Source organism: Siphateles boraxobius, unplaced genomic scaffold (assembly GCF_051911475.1).
Source record: "Siphateles boraxobius isolate OS27281-9 unplaced genomic scaffold, OSU_SipBor_1 33, whole genome shotgun sequence".
NCBI lineage: Eukaryota > Metazoa > Chordata > Actinopteri > Cypriniformes > Leuciscidae > Siphateles > Siphateles boraxobius.
In genome coordinates this window covers 10,797,800-10,820,608 of record NW_027508953.1, presented here as the reverse complement: position 1 = coordinate 10,820,608, position 22,809 = coordinate 10,797,800, and the positions used below count along the sequence as shown (strand labels likewise).

General features: G+C 41.4%; 1 protein-coding gene across 2 annotated transcripts in view; it reads left to right on the top strand.

The window, feature by feature from the left end:
* Window positions 1–10,479, top strand: part of cpne4b (copine IVb) — a 61,446-nt gene extending 50,967 nt beyond the window's left edge. For both annotated transcript variants that reach the window (XM_077195527.1, XM_077195528.1), the window contains 3 exons: window positions 4,020–4,153; window positions 5,002–5,238; window positions 7,523–10,479. In XM_077195527.1, coding sequence (XP_077051642.1) covers window positions 4,020–4,153; window positions 5,002–5,238; window positions 7,523–7,654 — 503 coding nt within the window. In that variant the 3' untranslated portion in view covers window positions 7,655–10,479. The remainder of the gene's footprint in view (window positions 1–4,019; window positions 4,154–5,001; window positions 5,239–7,522) is intronic.
* Window positions 10,480–22,809: the final 12,330 nt, after the last annotated feature.

Genomic DNA, 22,809 nt, shown 5'->3' with positions numbered 1-22,809 from the left:
ATAAGGTTTCGTGCCGCTCTGAATTGGAGCCTTTCATATTACAATACTTTTGCGCAATGGCAGTTTATTGATAGCCTTAGTTGTTCTGTCCAATCTATGTATCATATGTTGCTGCTTCATTAAAAAGTTGCGCTTAAAATTTTAAAATAAATGTATTTTAATTATATAGTATATATTTTGTCTGTATTGTTTTACAAAGTAAGGAAAATAATGTTTAAGTCAAGCTTTGATGCCTTTAACAAAAGAATAATCCCAGTCTCTTCCCCACAGTGAGGCATACAGATACAGTTTATTAGGTAATTTGGCACTGTTTTTTTAATTATTATTTTAGTATTGGATCGGATCGGTATCGGCCAATACTGAGTCCCATGTATCGGAATCGGTATCGGAGGCAAAAAAAGCGGATCGTGCTACCCCTACTCTAAAGACTATATTTCTCCTTGCTATTTCGTCTATCAAGAGAATGGGTGATTTACATGCTCTGTCGGTTGCTCCTTCATGTCTGGAATTTGCACCTGGTATGTTGAATGCATTCCTCTACCTTAGACCGGGTTATATTCCTAAGGTCCCACTAAATGTTGGGGGCCCAATAGTGCGGCAGGCCTTTTATCCTCCTCCCTTTAATACCCCAGATCAGGAACAGCTTAACCTGTTATGTCCAGTCCGTGCTTTAGATGCCTACGTTCACAGAGCTGCTCTGTGGCGTAAATCTGAGCAATTATTTGTTTGTTTTGGGTCACTCAAGAGAGGATGCCCTGCATCTAAACAGGTGATGAGTAAATGGATAGTCGAGGCTATTTCGATGGCTTATGAAGCGGCCGGACGGCCTTCACCTATGGCTGTGCGGGCCCATTCTACTCTGAGTATGGCGGCCTCTATGGCCTTAATTTCGGGAGTTTTCCCTTCTTGACGTGTGTAATGCGGCAGGATGGTCCTCTCCGCTTACATTTGTCAGGTTTTATGACCTTGACCTCTCCACTCCTGGGGCGAGGTTGCTTGCTTCTTAGTGTGCGCAGGACTTCACACAGAACGGGCATTTGTCACTATGGCGTAGTGGGTATGGGGTTCCCACCGCGTCTCAAACGCAGCTCGAGTTCCCTTGAAAGGGAACGTCTCAGGTTACGTATGTAACCCTGGTTCCCTGATAGGGAACGAGACGCTGCGTTTGCCTGCCATACTTCCTGCATGCCCTGATCGACTTGCTTCAGGTTTTTCAGAAGCTGTCGCGGTCTGATTTCAGGGCTGCTTTATAGTTTCCTGGTCTATGACGTCACCTATGTCGTAGTGGGCTTCCATTGGACTGATTTTACACGTGCTTCATGACGTAATCATGCAGAGCGTTCCCACCGCGACTCAAACGCAGCGTCTCGTTCCCTATCAGGGAACCAGGGTTACATACGTAACCTGAGACGTTTTTAGTCTAGATTTGAACTAACAGGCTGTGTCTGCTTCTCAGACCATGTTAGGAAGATTGTTCCAAAATTTTGGATCTAAATAGGAAAAGGATCTACCGCCAGCAGTGGATTTAGATATTCTAGGTATTATCAACTGGCCAGAATTTTGAGATTGCAATAGACGTGAAGGACTATAATGCGTTAAGAGCTCGCTCAAGTTCAGGGGAGCTAAACCATTTAGTGCTTTGTAAGTAATCAGCAATATTTAAAAATGTATACGATGTTTAATAGGGAGCCAATGCAGTGTTGACAGAACCGGGCTAATATGGTCATACTTCCGGGTTCTGGTAAGAACTCTAGCGGCTGCATTTTGGACCAACTGTAGTTTATTTATTAAACGTGCAGGGCAATCACCCAGTAGAGCATTACAATAGTCTAGCCTTGATGTCATGAATGCATGAACCAATTGTTCTGCATTTTTCATTGAGAGCATATGACGTAATTTAGATATATTTTTGATGAAAGATGAAAAAATGCAGTTTTACAGATACTAGACACGTGACTTTCAAATGAAAGATTGGTATCAAAGAGCACACCCAGGTCCCTAACCGACGACGAAGACTTGACAGAGCAGCCATCAAGTGTTAGACAGTATTCTAGGTTATTACGTGAGGAAGTTTTTTGTCCAATAATTAGAATCTCTGTTTTTTTCAGAATTAAGTAGTAGGAAATTACTAGTCATCCAGTTTTTTATATCAGCTATGCATTCCGTTAATTTTTTTCTGGATTGGTAAGTTTCGTCAGGGCGTGAAGAAATATAGAGCTGCCATCAAGTGTTAGACAGTATTCTAGGTTATTATGTGAGAAAGTTTTTTGTCCAATAATTAGAATCTCTGTTTTTTCAGAATTAAGTAGTAGGAAATTACTAGTCATCCAGTTTTTTATATCAGCTATGCATTCTGTTAATTTTTGTTCTGGATTGGTAAGTTTCGTCAGGGCGTGAAGAAATATAAAGCTGAGTATCATCAGCATAACAGTGAAAACTAATGCCATGCTTCCTAATGATATCTCCTAAGGGTAGCATGTACAGAGTGAAAAGCAACGGTCCTAGTACTGAGCCTTGTGGTACACCCTTCTGAACTTTTGACCGATAAGACACCATACTGAACTTTTGATCTATAAGACATCTCTTCATTTACTGCTACAAACTGATAACGGTCAGATAAGTATGATTTAAACCGTGCTAGTGCAATTCCGCTAATGCCAACATAATGTTTGAGTCTATTTAAAAGAATGTTGTGGTCGATAGTGTCAAATGCAGCACTAAGATCAAGTAGCACTAATAGAGAGATACAACCACGATTGGATGATAAGAGCAAATCATTTGTGACTCTAATGAGAGCTGTCTCAGTACTATGATACAGTCTAAATCCTGATTAAAAATTATCACAGATACCATTTCTTTCTAAAAAGGAACATAGTTGTGAAGATACTGCCGTTTCTAGTATCTTTGACAGAAAAGGTAGATTCGAGATCGGCCTGTAATTGACTAATTCTGTAGGATCAAGTTGCCCTTTTTTTTTAACAAGCGGTTTAATCATAGCCAGCTTAAAAGTTTTTGGTACGTATCCTAATGACAAAGATAAATTAATGATATTAAGAAAAGGATCGATAACCTCTGGAAGCATCTCTTTCAATAGTTTAGTCGGTATAGGTTTAAAGTCAAGTCAAGTCATCCTCATTTATATAGCGCTTTTAACAATGTAGATTGTTTCAAAGCAGCTTTACAGAGATAAACATATAATTTAAGGTAACAGAGATTGGTTTAGTTTTATAGTGGTTCTTGAAAAATGTTTTATCCAGCTAAAGTCAGTTTTGATTGATTCACTTCCGTCTAAATGATAGTTTGTTATTAAATTAGGGGCCGCTAAGACGACACCGTTCTCTCTAAACAGACTTTAAACGCGAACCTGTGATAGATGCTGATGGCGTTCACATGAGCATTAAGAATTTATTCTATAGTTATGTGCGTTTGAATATATGTGCGCAGGTTTGTAATTCCTTACAAACCATGCCTAAACAAACTACTTGTCTTGTCTATAAATTTTGATGCAGAATTTTATTTTATCTTATCACTTCGGGTAGGTACGCGAACCAAAAAAATACACAACGCTTTGTCTCTAGAGTGGTATAGGGATCCTCCATAGGGAGAGGCTAGTTGGCACTTCAGCACTGCATTGTCATCGGGTCCAGGCGAAACTCCTTCGTCAGATCTGGAAACGGCCTGGATCCGGCGGGCTGCGGGAAAACCTCGGGATAATCAAAGACACTAAAATTACATAGATGCCATTCTTCTTATGATGTAACGAGTACATCAGGATTTAAGAGAATTGTAAACATATGTGTTGTCGATTTAGAGTTTATAAAATTCACCCCCTCCTATAGCAATGAATACAGTTAATGGCTTAAGTTTTTTTCTTATACCATTGAAAATTTTATAAATTTGTCATAAATTGGCATAAATATCATTGCACAATTTTGTGACTTTTATGTTTAATTCAAGATATTTAACAAGAAGTGTGTGTATTTTTGGAGATGACATGACTGGTTATGTGTGTTTTACAGGTATTCAAGGTGTTGTTGAGGCTTATCAGAACTGCCTCCCAAAAATTCAGTTGTATGGTCCCACTAATATCGCTCCCATCATCCAGAAAGTTGCCGACTCAGCCTCCGAGGAGATGCACACCAAAGAGGCCATGGTTAGTGGAAGAGAGAGAGGGACTTTGACTTTTAAAGGTCTATTTATTTACAAAAAGTTTTTAAAAAAAAAGATACATTGATTTACACCCCATTTGTATTTAAAAATTTCCATTTCATTGACCAGTTTGTACTGTTAACTCAATTTTAATACAAGGTTTTAATAATCCCTTTCAAATATACACCACATCAGTTGACACGACACCACACATTTTTTCTGTGACAACCATATAGCCAGTTTTGCCTGGCCAAATAAAAATTTAATTAAAACATGAGCTTCCCTCCTACTTCTGCTGTATTTTGGAAATAAACCGGTGTAAACACTTCTGCCAGTCTTATACCTCTCTTCCAAGAAAGAGAGAGAACACATTTAATTAGACTGAAGAGCTTAATTTCTACTCGGCACCAGATTGACACCATCTGCTTTACTGCTGTTGCCTTCATATAAAAACAACTGGTGTGTGTGTGTGTGTGTGTGTGTGTGTGTGTGTGTGTGTGTGTGTGTGTGTGTGTGTGTGTGTGTGTGTGTGTGTGTGTGTGTGTGTTTTTTCAGAATTTTTTGTCTCACTTTCTTGTAAAATTTTAAAACATCCTTGTAATTATATACATTTTCTTGAGAAGCAAACTGCATTCGATGTTAGGGCTTGTTCTCAGAAGATATTATTTATTTACTTTTATTATTAATAAAATATTTAGTGGCAAATTTAGTGTCGGATACAGTATACTGAAAATAAGATAACAATTTGTTGGTTCTAATGGAGCTTTGAGCGCAGGACAAACACCTGGTGACCATATTTGTGTAAGGGTCAATTTTTAGTGTCTCTAAATAAAGTGTAAATTTTTTCATTAGGAATATTTTATACTGCTAATCCTGACGGATGGAGTTATCACAGACATGGCAGATACACGAGAAGCCATCGTTCACGCCTCCCACCTGCCCATGTCCGTCATCATCGTCGGCATAGGCAGTGCAGATTTCAGCGACATGCAGATGCTGGACGGGGATGATGGAATCCTCCGCTCTCCTAAAGGAGAACCCGTCCTGAGGGACATTGTGCAATTTGTGCCATTCCGCAACTTTAAACATGTGAGTATATAACAGCAGTATCTAAAATGTATACTTCATTCAGTAAATTCTGTCATTATTTTCACTCATGTTGGAATAACAAAGTGTTTCTACACAAATCTGTTTATGAATTGAATTCACTTTAAAAGAATCCTATCAGGATATGGTGTAACCATAAACATAGAAAGCAAAGCCTAAAGGTTTTACTGGATGCATTATGCGTAATGTAACTAAAGCGTAATGAACAGATGTGTCTCATGAAAAGAAATGCTTCATGCCAGGTTTTCTTATTTAAGAAACTGTATGGTACCTCTGGTCAGGGCATAGTCAGGGAACCAAACTACAAGAGGATGCCGTACATCTGAAGGCATCCTGGTTTCTTTTCATCTCTCTCTTCTCTCAGGTCAGTGCGTTACTCTCACAGCTGTCTGTGTGAGCTCCAATAACAAGCATCTCGATGCTGGAACACAGGGAAGGAAAACTTCAAAGCTCTTAGATTTTACAGCCCTGTTTAGTTTAATTAAGGAGTGAGAAATCGTTCATGTAGAACAGTCTTCATTATGAAAGCATTTCTTTAAGTGACGTTAGGCGTATTCTGTCTTGCTTTGACCTAGCAGTATCTTTGCCTCTGAAGTTTGGTTCATGCAAAGTTCAGTTTTTTTTATGCAATTCAATACATATTTTTTTTATTTATATAAAGCCCATGCGAGTTAAAATGAGACAAAATTATCTCAAAAGTCTAGTATATCATTAATGAAGGTGTCATTTTATTTCTTTCATAAATAAATGTTAATGTAGTAGAGTTTTTTTGTGGCAGCTGTGAGATGAACTTAAATTCAGTCGTTATATTTGATCCTAAAATGGATCGCATTGGCAGCAACATGAGACATGGTTCAGGATTAATTTCAATACAGTGACATTAGATTGTAGCTAAAATAAACTAATAGCGCCTAATTATTCATGGCACACACAGATGATGCATTTTCACAACACTTAACTGCTGTTTTTTTATTATTGTTTGAATTGAAAAATTTCTCTCATAGTCCATGCTTTTCTAGGATTAATATTGATTTGGGTTCATTTTGGGGTTATTTGTTTTATTTTAAAATATTATTATTGCTTTTATTTTACATAATTATTTAAAATTTGATATTGAAGATATATTGATGCCTTTATATTTTAGGGTGTGGATGTCTGTGGCTGTTACGCATTTTCAGGAACGAACCCAATCGCAGACAGTTTGCTGACACACAAGGTTTATTGATAACAAAAAGGGAAAACAAAACCCCACGAGGGGGGGAAAAACAGCACAAGCAAAGCAAAAGACTAACAACACTAGACTGAGACTTAGACATAAAACTTCACAGGAAAAAAATAACTATCACAAGAAAACGTCTTCGTTTAACCAGAACTCAAGACAAGGTACTCACAGGAATATGTTAACCATGTAAGAATACACAATGAACCAGCACAGGACAGCAAACACAAGGGGATAATAAAGCGAGAACAGATAACGACAGCAGGTGACACTGATCAGGCAATGAAGACAAGATGAGGATAACAAGGGGACGGGGTAAGAGAACGAGACAACACAAGCACACAGCCCAAACACAAGGCCATGTGCCTGCACACAAAACATGGGTCTGTCATGTTCCTGCCTCAAGACTAGAGAAAGAAAATGACAGGAGGGCAGAATCATGACATGTGGCATCAAAAAGTTGGGATTTTGCTCCGATATTTCCAGTTGTCCCTCCCACAACCTTGCAGTGTGGCCAATGGCAAGTTTTTGGAAAAAATCTCTTCGTTCATTTCTTCAGATTATTTCATGATTATGCTGTATTTTCTCAGTTGCTATATGACTGGAGGTGTAGTTGTGCTTTTTAAATCTTCAGGTAGGTTTTTTATTTGATTTGTTGAACCTTTCGTAGAAGGCTTCCTGTGCACTAAACTCCAGAGAAGGGTTTTGTTTTGCTTTTCTCCACAGTCAAGAGAACTGCTGTGAGGAAACTTGCTACCTCAGGTCAACTTCTGCAATATCACACAATTCATAAATATAGCGCAGCTCTGGAGGTGTGAAGTTGGCTGTCCAATACGAATGCTTCGGCGAGAATCGGTGTGTGTGTGCGTGTGTTTATTTTTAGTTCTGTCCTGCTGTGTTTTCACCAGTCTGTCTACACCTGTTTTGCAGACAGAGAGGAATAGGAGTGACACCTTTCCTGTATCACTTATTCAAGCACAGGAAAGTGTGAGATTTCATCTATATTCGTTTCTCTCATCCTTGCCTCTTGTCTTTTCTTCCACACAGGCATCTCCTGCAGCGCTGGCTAAAAGTGTGCTGGCTGAGGTTCCCAATCAAGTGGTGGATTACTACAATGGAAAAGGCATCAAGCCCAAATGCCTGTCAGACTATGAGTCTTCCAGGGCGTTCAGTCCCTGAGCTTCGCACAGCCATATAAGCAGCTACAAGAGTCTCAGCTTCAAGATATCTTCATTGATAATTTCAGAGCTTGCTGCATCAGTATAGGTATCCACAAGCAGGTCCATCCTTGTTGTTGTTGTTGTTGTTTATTTCACTCAGGTTTTGAATAGCATTGGGCAAAAATGTCCACTACTGTTCACATTTTCTTCTAACGCAGATGTTAGTGATATTAAAGGTGCATTCAGTCTTTTGTTCTTTGGTTTGCCTGGCTAATATGGCAGTCGTCTAGGATTTAGTCACCATGAAATCAAAATTGACAGTCCTTGTTTTGTGGAACATTGTCATGTTTATTCTAAATTAATTATTTGTGCACATAATTTTTTAATTCACCTTGGTTTTTCTTAGAGCACTTCTTAACTTCCCTTCCCTATCGCCAAAACATCTCTTCTCTGAATCCCTCTCTTCCAGCAAACTTTCACTCACATGTGATCGCAGCAATTACCAAACTCCAACGATCCAATCAATTCCCAATGAACAAAATTAAGTCCCGACCTACATGTTACCTAGGGGTGTTCGATTCGAGTCGACTCCATTTACTTTACACCAAAACAGGGTCAGGAATAATACAAGATTAAAATTATTACAAAAACAATAATTCTCCCCTGACAAAAAGCCCTTTATTCCCTATAAAACACTTTTAGCATGACTGTCCAAATTTGTCGAATTCAGCGATTACATTATCTTGAGTGTATAGCTATCAACATCGTTACCTAGTTGTTGCCAATATATATTTTTCTTTACAGAGGTAAAATTCATGAGAAACAGCCGTGATCGACTTTTATGTTCATGTTTAGGCGCAAAAAGTTGTTTGGGCGGAGAGTTAAGATAGCTACTGAAAATAATAAATAGAATACATACACTACATACAGTAATGTACACTTATTCATGCGCTTTGATGTGAGTTTTTTTATGATTTATGGTTAGTTTAATGAATATGAACAGAACTTAGGTTAAAATGGGAAACCAAATTTCTATTTTTTACATTGATAACATCAATTACTCTACAAAACTGAGGTATGTATAATTAAAAACTAAAGTATTAGGCCTATGAATTTTATAAGATTTATTTCTATGGTAAACTACATGTAGGAAAAAAGTGTGCATGATATTATATATGTGTGTGACTGTTTCTTTGCAGTGGGATACAAATATTTTTTCCATAGCATTGATGGCATGCAAATGTTCATGTCAGTCTGAACAGACATAATAACATTGAAATTAAAAGGCTTACCAAACGTTCATCCTGGTGTAAACAGGTCTTTATTCTTACACTTATTGGTGTGAATATAGCATTGCACAAAAGCAAAAGGTTGCACTGCAGTCACTTGTGCAATTTACAAACAATCGTTTTGCAGTCAGCCATGATTATTTTGTTCCACAAGTGAAAGTGTCTGATAACAGGGGAGTTACCAATATAAAATGAGTATAGTATTCAGCTGGTCATGTGATCTCAACATGACCGCGCTCATGAGGCAACCTACTCTCCTGTGAGATGATTTTAAACATTTGTTTAAATGACGATTAATTATGTGTAAAGCTTTTTAATGGGGTAGAAATGACTGAGTGCACCTTTAACAGTGGGATAGATTGCTTTCACTGCAACCAAACCAATCTGCAAGCACCTTTTGATCTGCTGTAATCTACTCTGTGTAAATGGAAGAAAAGCCGAAAACTGTGGACATTGTTCCTTTAGATTCAGATGCCAGACTGATTCCAATTTGTGTTCATTAGTGCTGGCTTTTTTTTTCTTTCTTTCTTTTTTTTTTGTTGCTAGATATCATTATTTTATATTTGGTGGACCTCCTATACAAGGGCTATATAGTCCAATATAGCATAGTATTCCAATACGTAATAGTTTAGGAGGCAAGTGATTATCAGTCTTTGGCCAGTGCATGACCAATGCTCAGTTAGTAAACACTGTTAGTCCTCTATAATCCGAAGTGCAACCATTTAATTGTTTTATTTAATTTACCTACAACAAGTTTGGAGTCGGTGGATTTTATTTTATTTTATTTTAAAGGTTTTTTTTCTTAAATGTTATGTATTCCTGTGATAGCAAAGCTGAATTTTCTGCAGCAATTACTTCAATCTTCAGTGTGATTCATGATTCTTCAGAAATCATTCTAATATTTGGATTTGGTGAATAGAAATTTCAAAAGAACAGTATTAAATTGAAATGGAAATATTTTTTAATATTTTGAATGTCTATACTGTAACTTTTGATCTTTTTAATAGATCCTTGCTGAATAAAAATAAAATAAAAATCTCACCGACCCCAAACTTTTGAACAGTAGTGTATTTATTTTTAACTTATTTTTTATGTGAGGCCTTTACGACTTACAAATGTTACATACAATTAAGTGTATTGTATATAGCTCTATAAATGAATGAATATTTATTGGAAAGCATGTGGAATGGACTCAAATCTGTGAATACAGTATTTAGGGATTTGTTTTTGTTCTTTTCTACAGGTTTCTTGACATTGGTTTTACAGAGTTTCTTAATATATAATATTAAAGTCCCTTTTAGATGTAGGTGTATATTTATGGTGTTGTATTAGACACATTTCTCTTTTCCTTTCACGCATTTCTTTCTTTTCTTCTTCCTTCTGTTGCATCGTGTGTGTGTGTGTGTGTGTGTGTGTGTGTGTGTGTGTGTGTGTGTGTGTGTGTGTGTGTGTGCGTGCGTGCGTGCGTGCGTACTTGTGCGTGCGTGTGTGAGTGCGCTTACTACAGCAGCCAGGACTGTATTTTGCATGTTGCCAATAAAAAAAATTTTTCCCACTTTTTGTGTTTCATCTTTTTGATTTGATAAAGGTGTTCACTGGATGCACTTGATCATCATCACATTCAACACACACAGGTCTCTCATGTCCGCTCATATTGATCTAGTGTTTTTCTTAAATGCTACATTACTGTAATTCCCTAAATGCTAAATTTAGGGATGCTTGAATGTACAGGCTCTTAAACAGGCATCAGAAGATCTTGAAAAATGGGAGTCCTGGATCAACTCTTTATGAGTCAGACAAATCTTTGAAGTCTAAACACACAAACATGCACACACTCCTCTTCACACACATACTTTCAGCTCACTCCACTCAGATCAACAGGACAAGACTAGAGGGGATATCAGGGGAAAGAGAGGTCGTCATCTTTATCATATCCATTAATAAAGCGATTCAGAGAATTATTTCTTGTTAGTGATATTGCAGATGCTTTCTTTTTCAAATCAACTCTCAGCATTAACCAAGAGGTTGAATGGGCACAAGGGCATGGTTTTGCTGGGGGACCCCCATTAAATATAAATTTCATGAATATTCACTAAGGTTATATTTATTAGATAATAAACATGAATATTTACTAAGATGAATATTTGCATGCATTTTGTTTTTCTTTAATTCACTAATGATTGCTTCCAGGTGTTGTGAACTTCTTCTTCTCAAGTGTAGAAAAGATAGAGTTGCAGACCAGGAGATTGTTGAGGTATAAGTTCTTTATTTCGTCGCTGTAGTCATCTCAATCAAGTCTAGTCTAACTAAGGCAGTATACATTGAGTTCATATATACATTTCAAAGGGGAGGGATTACATTGTGATGTAAATGAGCTGAGACAACGAGAACAGGAAAAGGCATAGACTTCTCGTACTGAGATGAGACAAATGGTCTCAGTAATAAAATAACAGGTGTTCAAACTTGCTCAGCATGACTCTTCACCCGAGAACAGGAAAAGCCTAGCCTTCTCGTACTGAGATGGGACAGTCAGGAATATCCCGCTGAGAACCCCTACCGTTTGCAGAGATTTCCTGGTCTCATCATTTCTAAACTTTCTCAAAAATATTATTGTATTGGAAATCTAAATTAAACATTTAAATAAATTTGTAATCCTACATTTCCCCCTTTGAGAGTTCTAAATAACTCTCACAAAATACAAATTTAGACACTTAAAAGTTAAATTCTTGTAACTTGTGATCATTACAGGCTCATGCTTCTGTGTTGCTGTTTCTGCAATTGCATGCTGACACAGAAACAAACATGCAAATTTAGGGTCCGTGAAGTTCTTAAGGGTAATAGTCTTTTCTTTTTGGAACTGTCATTTCTTTGTGAGGGGCGTGAGTCATTTGTTGAATGAAACACTTGATACTGTGGACGCATAGATAGTACGCTATTAGAAGAAATAACAGCAGAATTGCTATTTCCTTTATTCACAGCCAAGGTTTCCCAATCAAGTTTCCGAACCATGAAAAATTAACTTCAGTCATCTGGTGTAATTTTGCTGAAAGATCAAGAATGTCTTGTTGGATTTTGTTCAAGTTCTCTGTTGGATCCATTAACCCGGTGCAGCACTCAGGTCCGATGATGGTGCAGGCTCCTTGCGTTGCTAGAATGTAATCTAAGGCCACTCTGTTCTGTAAGATCATTATCTTGTGCGAAGCGAGAGTGTCTGTGATGTTACTGGTACGACAATCTTGATCATGTTGATGGATGACTGAAGGTTTCGTATGTGAGTCTCTGCGTTGTGTATTTTTTTCTTTTTCTTTTCTTTATCCTTTTGTGATAGTTGGCTCAGAAGTGGCTCAAGTTGTTTCTTGAGGTTTTCTTGTGGCTTCATACGCAGATGACGAGTTCAGTGCGTATGGGTCTCGGGAAGTCATCAGTGGTATCTGCACAGAGTAAGAAAGAAAACAAAAGACAGGAGAGCAGTATTTGTTCAAACACTAGGGTTGTAAACTTTTCCGAGTCTGCTAAGCAGTAGAGCAGTATTTGTTCAAACACTAGGGTTGTAAACTTTTTCTGGGTCTGCTATTGTCGTTCCATCTCACCCTATTTCTTAATTCCTTTGACACCTAAAGAACAGTGAGGTAAGGATGGACTAGGATAGGGCCTATGAGGGAAGTCTTCACCCCAGGGTTAACCCCCGAAGCCTATTGCATTCGGTTCTTCCCGGGGCTCCTCACTGGTTCCGTGTCCTAACCTATCCCTGTTGGTGCAGGAACAACCTTACAGTGTGACACATGAGTCTAGGTTTTCCTTCCCTGACACAATACTGCAGCTGCTGTAATCAACATCACTTGATGTGGCCCATGTCACTTTGGTTCTAATGGAGGAAACGTCTTTGTACAGATCAATTATTGATTCAGGAGGCATCATTTTCTTCTGTGCTGCACTACCTGAACACACTTGTACAGTTGCATAGAAACAAGACTGTTTAGCTGCCATATCAGCAAGAGCATTACCTTTAGCTTCTGTAGTATTAGTTGTGAGATGTGCTTTCACTTTGATCACTGCTAATTTCTTTGGAAGTTTCATGGAAAACATTAGATCTTTCACTAATTCAGCATGCTTAATGGGGGATCCAGCAGAAGTTAGAAACTGTCTGGTTTGCCAAATGACACCAAAATCATGAATTACCCCAAAAGCATATCTGGAATCTGTGTAGATATTAGCAACTGATCCTGAAGCTAGCGTGCATGCTCTTGTTAGGGCTACTAGTTCTGCAGCTTGAGCTGAAAAATGATCTGGAAGACGTCCTGAAGCTAACACTTCCGTGGTGGACGTTACTGCATAACCTGCTCGTCTGTTACCTTTTTCTTCTACTTCACTCATAGGTGTATATGTAAGCGTAACACAATCGTAAGTAATTTCTCCTTCATCCTCTAACAAAACTTCAGTCATAGCAGACATCATACATGAGGACGGATTTGTGACAGGTGCACGCTGTAAGACAATATTTGGCATTATTGTGGACACTGCATGAGGGCTTTTTTTCATTTACAGTCTGATCTAACACTATTAATGATGAAAGGCCTGTGCTGTAAAATAACATTTAAGGCTGTGAGTCTACTTTAACCAGAGTCCCCCAAAGGAAAAACTGAGATAGTCACTTTCCTTTTGTTCTATTAAACAAAAACAGAAGTCTTTTATCTCTGTTGCAAGTTAGTGGGGAAATAAAGCACTCACAGCCCAAATGGTTAACACGTCAACCAGCTGCCCCAGTTTAATGACGAGGGGACGGGCTGCTTCAGAGTAGCAAGCAGACTGAGTAGGAGCTGAGTAACATTGTTAACTTGTTAAAGTTCTTTTTGTTTTTCCTACACTCTTTTCCCCAATGTCCATGTTTACCACAATAATAACAACTACTGCCCTCTCTCTTAGGACATTTGCGTTTCTGTTGATTCTCTGTGTTGACCTTAAAGGATGCTGCTGCAATTTTTACTCTTGCCTTGACATCAGAGTCTCTTTCCCAAGTAGCTAACCTCTCCAAGTTGTTTTGTATGGTTCTAGTGGACCATGTTAAGTCTAAGAAAGGCAATGCTTTTCTATGTTCTGACAACAGACCATCAAACCATGTGCGAACTAGGGGACCAGTATCTTCTAGCACCTTCTCTGAAGTGTCAGCTATACCACTGTATGCTGCTGCTGACTGGCAAACTCTTTGAGTGTACTCACTAACAGTTTCACCCTTCTTCTGTAAAGAACTAGTGATCTTCGACCAGTCAATTTTAGGTCCAACAATGTTCTTCAACGCTTTCAGAACTCCCTCTCTCAATTCATCTTTTCTGGCATGTTGTAGTTCAGAAGTAACAGCAGATTCAAAACTGTTGAATTCAGATTCAGTTAGAATTTGTGACATCAGCTGTGTGACTTCTGCCAACGACATGTCGTAAAGACGCATTTTACTGATCAATGCCCTTCTAAATTCAGAAAAATCTGTACGTACTGAAGGTAAGCTTTGGGATAGTCTTTCTATATCTCTAGGTCCGAGTGCTTTGGCAACAGTTTGGTTTTGGACAACAGAAGAGTTGGTAGGAACACTTTCAGTTCCCTCAATTCCCTGAGATCTTCTTGCAACACAAACCTTTACTGAATCTACAGGCTTATCAGTTACTGATGGGATGTCTACATCTGTTTCAAAGAATGCTTTTAAGTCAGGATAAGTTTCATCTGACTGTTGGTCTTCTGAGTCACATTTGGTTGAGGCCTTGTTATGGCCCACCTTAGTGTGCATTTGTTTGTTCTGTTCTTTTAATTTAGCTATACACCTAGATTGTTCTTGTGCAGCGGATAAGCTAAATTCCCTATGGCAACAGATTATGCCTTTCATGTTTTTCTTTCTGATACATGCACCTAACACCTTCTTGCATTCTTCAATAGACCAAATCTTATCTGGATGAATCTCTTATTTCTGTGTTAGTTCTTGTCTAACTTTTTCAGTGACTATTAGATCCATCTGTTCTCCTAACAGTGTTTTAAATTCGCTATCTGACCACAAAGGATTAGCAAGACCACCTTTTTTAGTTGTGGAGATTAGTCTATCACTTTTCTTAATCATTTTGTGGATTTCTTTGTTACCACACAAACAAAGACACCAAAACTTCTCTGATCAAAAGAGTCTACACTTATGTCACAGATCAAACTGTTGATAAACCTTCCTTGTTACCAACACATCACATTTAACTTCCCTGCCAGAAACAGAGGATGAAACACAAATTATTAGCACGTTACGCTAATCTTCCCTGAAAGAAACGGAAAGGATCTTTCACCTTTCTAACTTTTTAGAGGATAAAACAAAATTACTAGCATGTATTGCTAACTCTTCCCTGCCTGAAACAGAGGATCAAACTTTCCTCTCTAAAAGAAAAACTTTTAAAAGGGTAACCAAAATAAATAGCCTGTAAGACTACCTCTTCTCTGCTTGCACAGAGACTAACAATATTTTAACTTGAATGCTAAAATCTTCCCTGTCTGCACAGAGGATACCAACAACTTCCCTGACTATTCAGAGGATCAAACTCTCTTCTCTAAAAGAAATTTTTTAGAGGGTAACACCACAAGGTAACAAACAACAAAACAAATAATTAGCAAAATAATACTAATCTTCCCTGCCTGACACAGAGGATATCTTTTTAACATGTGATGTTAAAAACGTCCCTGCCTGAACAGAGGATATATTTTCATCTTTAAAAGACAACTTCTAAAGGATAATTTTGGGTAATCAAACACTACAGCTGTCTGATAACTCTTTCTCTGACGGCACAGAGGATAATTTTTACTGGTTTTTCAACGGTTCTTTGAATGGAGTGAAACTCACCAAATTATTGTTGTATGGAAAAAATTACGTCTGGAAACTCAGTCAGAGATCTTTGTTGAGCTTGGTTCTGGAACTCAGTTAGCTTTGTTGAGATCTTTGTTGAGATTCAGTTCTGGAACATAGTCAGCTTTGTTGAGATCTTTGTTGAGATTCAGTTCGCGAACTCAGGCAGCTTTGTTGAGATCTTTCTGGATTCAAAAGATTCAGTCTGGAACTGGAAAGTCAGATCTTTGTTGAGATCTTTGAGCTTTGAAGTTTCAAAAGTTCATTCTTTGTTGAGTTTCAGTTTCTCCATCCGGGTCACAGGGCACCATCTGTTGTGAACTTCTTCTTCTCAAGTGTAGAAAAGATAGAGTTGCAGACCAGGAGATTGTTGAGGTATAAGTTCTTTATTTCGTCGCTGTAGTCATCTCAATCAAGTCTAGTCTAACTAAGGCAGTATACATTGAGTTCATATATACATTTCAAAGGGGAGGGATTACATTGTGATGTAAATGAGCTGAGACAACGAGAACAGGAAAAGGCATAGACTTCTCGTACTGAGATGAGACAAATGGTCTCAGTAATAAAATAACAGGTGTTCAAACTTGCTCAGCATGACTCTTCACCCGAGAACAGGAAAAGCCTAGCCTTCTCGTACTGAGATGGGACAGTCAGGAATATCCCGCTGAGAACCCCTACCGTTTGCAGAGATTTCCTGGTCTCATCATTTCTAAACTTTCTCAAAAATATTATTGTATTGGAAATCTAAATTAAACATTTAAATAAATTTGTAATCCTACACAGGATTTGAACTCACAAACCTTTGGTTAGAATGTTTAATATTTATAAAACATAACTGTCACGGCGCGAAGAACAGTCATGGATACAATCGCGAGTGAATGCAGGTGTTTATTAAACACAAGGTAGTGGCAAACAATGCAGTGGATGACAGACAGGCGACAGAAACACAGGCTCGGTAACACAGGACTCCGTGGGCAGACGGCAAGGCAGGAAACAGAAGAATCCTCTCAGAAAAGGGGCAGATACCACAGATCAGGAACAGTCTCTGGAAGCGGCTGCTGCTTCCCAGAACGAGGCGGAAAACACCGGATCAGGAACAGACTGGAAACGGGTCCAAAATACAGGAGAACAGACACTGGGCAAGGAGAAAGGACGGTGAGTAATCCGTGAACCTCAACAACCATCTGACAGAGACCAGACAACATGACAAACAATATAAAGGACATTCTCATTCAAAACAGCTGGCGCTGATCAGCTCATCAGCGGAGATAACGAGCCGTGCTGATGAGCCGCGCCCATTCACACAACACGCACACACCTAGCGAGGGCGAGTCAATGAATCCATGAACCGTGACAGTACCCCCCCTCCTAGGAATGCCGCCTGGCATTCCCAGACACCCTTACCTGTCGATTGTAATCATCGATAAGGGAGTGGTCCAGGATGTCCCTGGCAGGAACCCAACTTCTCTCCTCCGGACCGTAACCCTCCCAGTCCACCAAATACTGGAATCCACGTCCCCTCCGTCTCGAATCCAGTATACGATTAACCGAATACGTTGGTTCCCCATCTACGAGTCGCGGCGGGGGGGGAACCGGGGCAGGCGGATTAATGTGTGAATGAAACACAGGTTTAATTTTAGATACATGGAAAACGGGATGAATCCTTCTGTACGCTGGAGGAAGGTTGAGGCGGACTGCCACCGGACTAATGATCTTGGTGACAGTAAATGGGCCAATAAATTTGGGAGCAAGTTTATTAGAAACGGAGCGGAGCGGAATGTTCCTGGTTGAAAGCCACACTTTTTGACCAACGACGTATACGGGAGGTTTAGACCGGTGGCGATCGGCCTTAGCCTTGGTGCGTGCACCCACCTGGAGCAGAGTCTCACGGGCTCTGATCCACGTGCGTTGACACCTCTGGATAAAGGCGTGGGCGGAGGGAACCGCGACTTCGGATTCCAGACTGGGAAAAATTGGTGGCTGGTAACCTACACTACACTCAAACGGAGATAGGCCCGTTGACGACACCGGTAACGTATTGTGCGCGTACTCCACCATAGAGAGCTGCTGACTCCAGGAAGAAGGATTCTTGGAGACCAAACATCGTAACGCCCTTTCCAAATCTTGGTTGGCTCTCTCGGTTTGGCCATTGCTCTGGGGATGAAACCCTGAGGACAGACTGACAGTCGCTCCCAGCAATCTACAAAATTCTCGCCAAAATTTGGACACAAACTGGGGTCCCCTGTCGGAGACCACGTCCACCGGGAGGCCATGTAAACGGAAGACGTGGTCTACGACTGTCAACGCCGTCTCCTTGGCTGAAGGTAATTTGGGCAAGGGGATGAAATGAGCCGCCTTAGAGAACCGGTCCACCACGGTTAAAACGACCGTGTTACCTTGGGAGGGTGGGAGGGCGGTAATAAAATCTAGCGCTATGTGGGACCAGGGTCTCGAAGGGACAGGCAGCGGTTGAAGTAACCCATCTGGAGGTCGATTGGAAGTCTTACCAATGGCACAAATCGAGCAAGCCAAAACAAAACTGTGGATGTCACGAGCCATAAGTGGCCACCAGAATCGTTGCTTGACTAAATAACTAGTACGATTAACTCCTGGATGACAAGCCACGTTGGAACAATGCCCCCACTGGATAACGTCGGACCGTAATCCCTCCGGCACAAACAAGCGATTCGGTGGGCAACCGGGCGGAGGCGTTACCCCTTCTAAGGCCGACTTGACCTTCGACTCGACCTCCCATGTGAGTGTGGAGACAAATAGGGTCTCGGGTAAAATGCACTCGGGAGTAGACGGGCGTTCGGAACGGTCAAAAATACGAGATAAAGAGTCGGGTTTGATGTTCTTGGAACCCGGGCGATACGAGAGAACAAAATCAAAACGACCGAAAAAAAGTGCCCACCGAGCCTGCCTGGAGTTCAATCTTTTGGCAGTTCTGATATATTCCAAGTTCTTGTGATCGGTCCAGACGATAAAAGGTACCCCCGACCCCTCTAGCCAGTGACGCCATTCTTCCAACGCTAACTTGACTGCCAACAACTCTCTGTTACCGATGTCGTAGTTACGTTCGGCAGGCGATAAGCGGCGGGAAAAAAACGCACAGGGATGCATCTTGTCGTCTGTGGGAGAACGCTGGGACAGCACTGCTCCTACCCCCACCTCTGACGCATCGACCTCCACCACGAACTGACGTGATGAATCAGGGGCTATAAGGATGGGGGCTGAAACGAAGCGGCCCTTAAGTTTAGCAAACACAGCCTCAGCTGTGTCTGACCACCTGAACACCGTTCTGGGGGAGGTCAAGGCAGTCAGAGGCGCGGCTAGTTGGCTGAAGTTGCGAATAAAACGCCGGTAGAAGTTGGCGAACCCCAGAAACCTCTGTAGGGCCTTACGGGAATCTGGACTTGGCCACTCCACCACAGCCTTAACCTTCTCAGGATCCATTCATATTCCCTTAGACGAGATGATGTACCCTAGAAAAGGAACAGACTGTGCATGAAACGCGCATTTCTCCGCCTTGACAAAAAGCCCATTCTCTAGCAACCTCTGAAGCACTCGTCTGACGTGTTGAACGTGCTCCTGGAGAGACGAAGAAAAAATCAATATGTCATCCAGGTAAACATATATGAACTGATCTACCATGTCTCTCAACACATCATTGACGAGTGCCTGGAAGACCGCTGGGGAGTTGGAAAGCCCAAACGGCATAACCAAATATTCAAAATGCCCCCTGGGGGTGTTGAACGCGGTCTTCCACTCATCCCCCTTCCTGATGCGAACCAAATGATATGCATTACGTAAATCCAGTTTTGTGAAAATTGATGCTCCCTGCAACCTCTCGAAAGCTGAAGACATCAACGGCAAAGGAGAAGTATTCTTTACCGTGATGTTGTTCAACCCCCGGTAATCAATACAAGGTCGCAGAGAACCATCCCTCTTCCCTACAAAAAAGAATCCCGCCCCCGCTGGAGAAGAGGAGGGGCGAATGAACTTAGTTGCTAGAGAATCAGAAATATATTTCTCCATAGCCTCCCTTTCTGGAACAGAAAGCGAATATAACTTGCCCTTAGGCGGAGACGTACCTGGCAGTAAATCTATAGCACAGTCGTAAGGACGATGCGGAGGAAGAGAAGCAGCCCGGGACTTACTGAACACTTCCTTCAGGTCTAGATACTCCGGTGGCACGTTAGACAGGTTCACTGGCTCCTCCTGCAACACAGAACGAGAAACAGACGGAACAGCAGACAAAAGACATGAGGCATAACATTTCTCACTCCAACTGGACACAGAGTTCTGTCCCCACTCTATCCGGGGTCCGTGTCTCACCAGCCACGGATGACCCAGGACAAGGGGAGCGTGAGGTGACCGAGTGAGATAGAGTGAAATCCTCTCAGTGTGGTTACCCGAAGTGATGAGTGTGACGAGCCCAGTAATGTGAGTGATGCCCGGGAGTTCCTGTCCATTTAGTGCGTGGATGGTGATAGGGTGGTCCAAGGCAGTGATGGGGAGGTGAAGCTTGTGGGCCAACGACGAGTCCATCAGGTTTCCCTTCGCTCCTGAATCCACCAGCGCCTGGCCGTTGAAGGAATGATCTGCCCACTGGAGTCTCACCGGGAGGAGGGTGGCGTTCGAGGGTCTGGTCAAGGAAAGTCCGCCCGACAGTAGCCTCCGTCCTACCGCCGGGCTTGGCCTTTTAAAGGACAGGTGGAAACGAAGTGGCCGGCCTCCCCGCAGTAAAGACACAGACCCCTCGAGCGGCGGTGTTCTCTCTCCTCCCGGGAGAGTCGAGCTCGACCTACCTGCATGGGCTCCGGATCGTTCGAGGAACTGACCGTGTTCGTTACTCTGAAACCGGGAAACTCCGTGACCTCCACCCTCGGAGTCTGGAACTGTCGATTCCCTCTCTGTTGTAGGCGTGCATCGACTCGGATTGCCAGTTCAATCAGTCCATCAAGAGTCTTGGGTAATTCCAGTGTGTAAATTTCCTTCTGAACACGGTCAGCCAGCCCATGCAGGAAAAGGTCCCACTGCGCCTCCTCGTTCCATTTGCACTCGGCGGCCAATGTCCGAAACTGGATGGAATAGTCGGAAACAGAGCTGTTATTCTGACGGAGATCGACAAGATGGCGGGCCACCTCCCGTCCGGCAACCGCGCAGTCGAACACGCGCCTCATCTCTTGCTCGAGTGCTTGGAACGAGGAGCAGCAAGCGTGTCTATTCTGCCACACCGCTGTTCCCCACTGAGCCGCGCGTCCAGACAGCAGCGTCATAACGAGTGCCACCCTACTCTCCTCAGAGGAAAACGTCACAGGCTGGAGAGAGAAAAAAATATAGCATTTTGTTAAAAACGCTCTGCACAGGTCTGGTTCCCCAGAATACCTCTCCGGAGTGGGAATGCGCGGCTCTGGTCGGTTGAAATTCGGAGAGTCCGGGGGAACAGGCGGGGGCGGGGCTGGCGCAGCGGAACCTCTCAGACGTTGTATCTGAGAGGTGAGCTCCGACACCTGTGTTACCAGAGCCTGTATCGCCCGACCCGAGGATCCGATCTGTTCATCTTGTCGATCCATGCGGGCGTGGTTCTCGGCGACCATCTTCCCGACCTCGGCTGCACTCGCTGAATCCATGTAGGTGGTCAGATGGTTCTGTCACGGCGCGAAGAACAGTCGTGGATACAATCGCGAGTGAATGCAGGTGTTTATTAAACACAAGGTAGTGGCAAACAATGCAGTGGATGACAGACAGGCGACAGAAACACAGGCTCGGTAACACAGGACTCCGTGGGCAGACGGCAAGGCAGGAAACAGAAGAATCCTCTCAGAAAAGGGGCAGATACCACAGATCAGGAACAGTCTCTGGAAGCGGCTGCTGCTTCCCAGAACGAGGCGGAAAACACCGGATCAGGAACAGACTGGAAACGGGTCCAAAATACAGGAGAACAGACACTGGGCAAGGAGAAAGGACGGTGAGTAATCCGTGAACCTCAACAACCATCTGACAGAGACCAGACAACATGACAAACAATATATAGGACATTCTCATTCAAAACAGCTGGCGCTGATCAGCTCATCAGCGGAGATAACGAGCCGTGCTGATGAGCCGCGCCCATTCACACAACACGCACACACCTAGCGAGGGCGAGTCAATGAATCCATGAACCGTGACAATAACACATCAAAACATAACGTCATTAATCGCATCTAGAGTTAAATGTATGTGTGTGTGTATATATATATATATATATATATATATATATATACAAGTGTGTGTGTGTGTGTGTGTGTGTGTGTTAACACTAACATTTATGTTAGATGCGATGGATGAAATGTTATGTTTTGTTGTGTTATGTTGTTTTTTTAAATATTAAACATTTAAAATGTATATATATATATATATATATATATATATATATACAGGTCCTTCTCAAAAAATTTGCATATTGTGATAAAGTTCATTATTTTCCATAATGTAATGATAAAAATTAAACTTTCATATATTTTAGATTCATTGCACACCAACTGAAATATTTCAGGTCTTTTATTGTTTTAATACTGATGATTTTGGCATACAGCTCATGAAAACCCAAAATTCCTATCTAAAAAAATTAGCATATCATGAAAAGGGTCTCTAAACGAGCTATTAACCTAATCATCTGAATCAACTAATTAACTCTAAACACCTGCAAAAGATTCCTGAGGCTTTTAAAAACTCCCAGCCTGTTTCATTACTCAAAACCGCAATCATGGGTAAGACTGCCGACCTGACTGCTGTCCGGAAGGCCATCATTGACACCCTCAAGCAAGAGGGTAAGACACAGAAAGAAATTTCTGAACAAATAGGCTGTTCCCAGAGTGCTGTATCAAGGCACCTCAGTGGGAAGTCTGTGGGAAGGAAAAAGTGTGGCAAAAAACGCTGCACAACGAGAAGAGGTGACCGGACCCTGAGGAAGATTGTGGAGAAGGAACGATTCCAGACCTTGGGGGACCTGCGGAAGCAGTGGACTGAGTCTGGAGT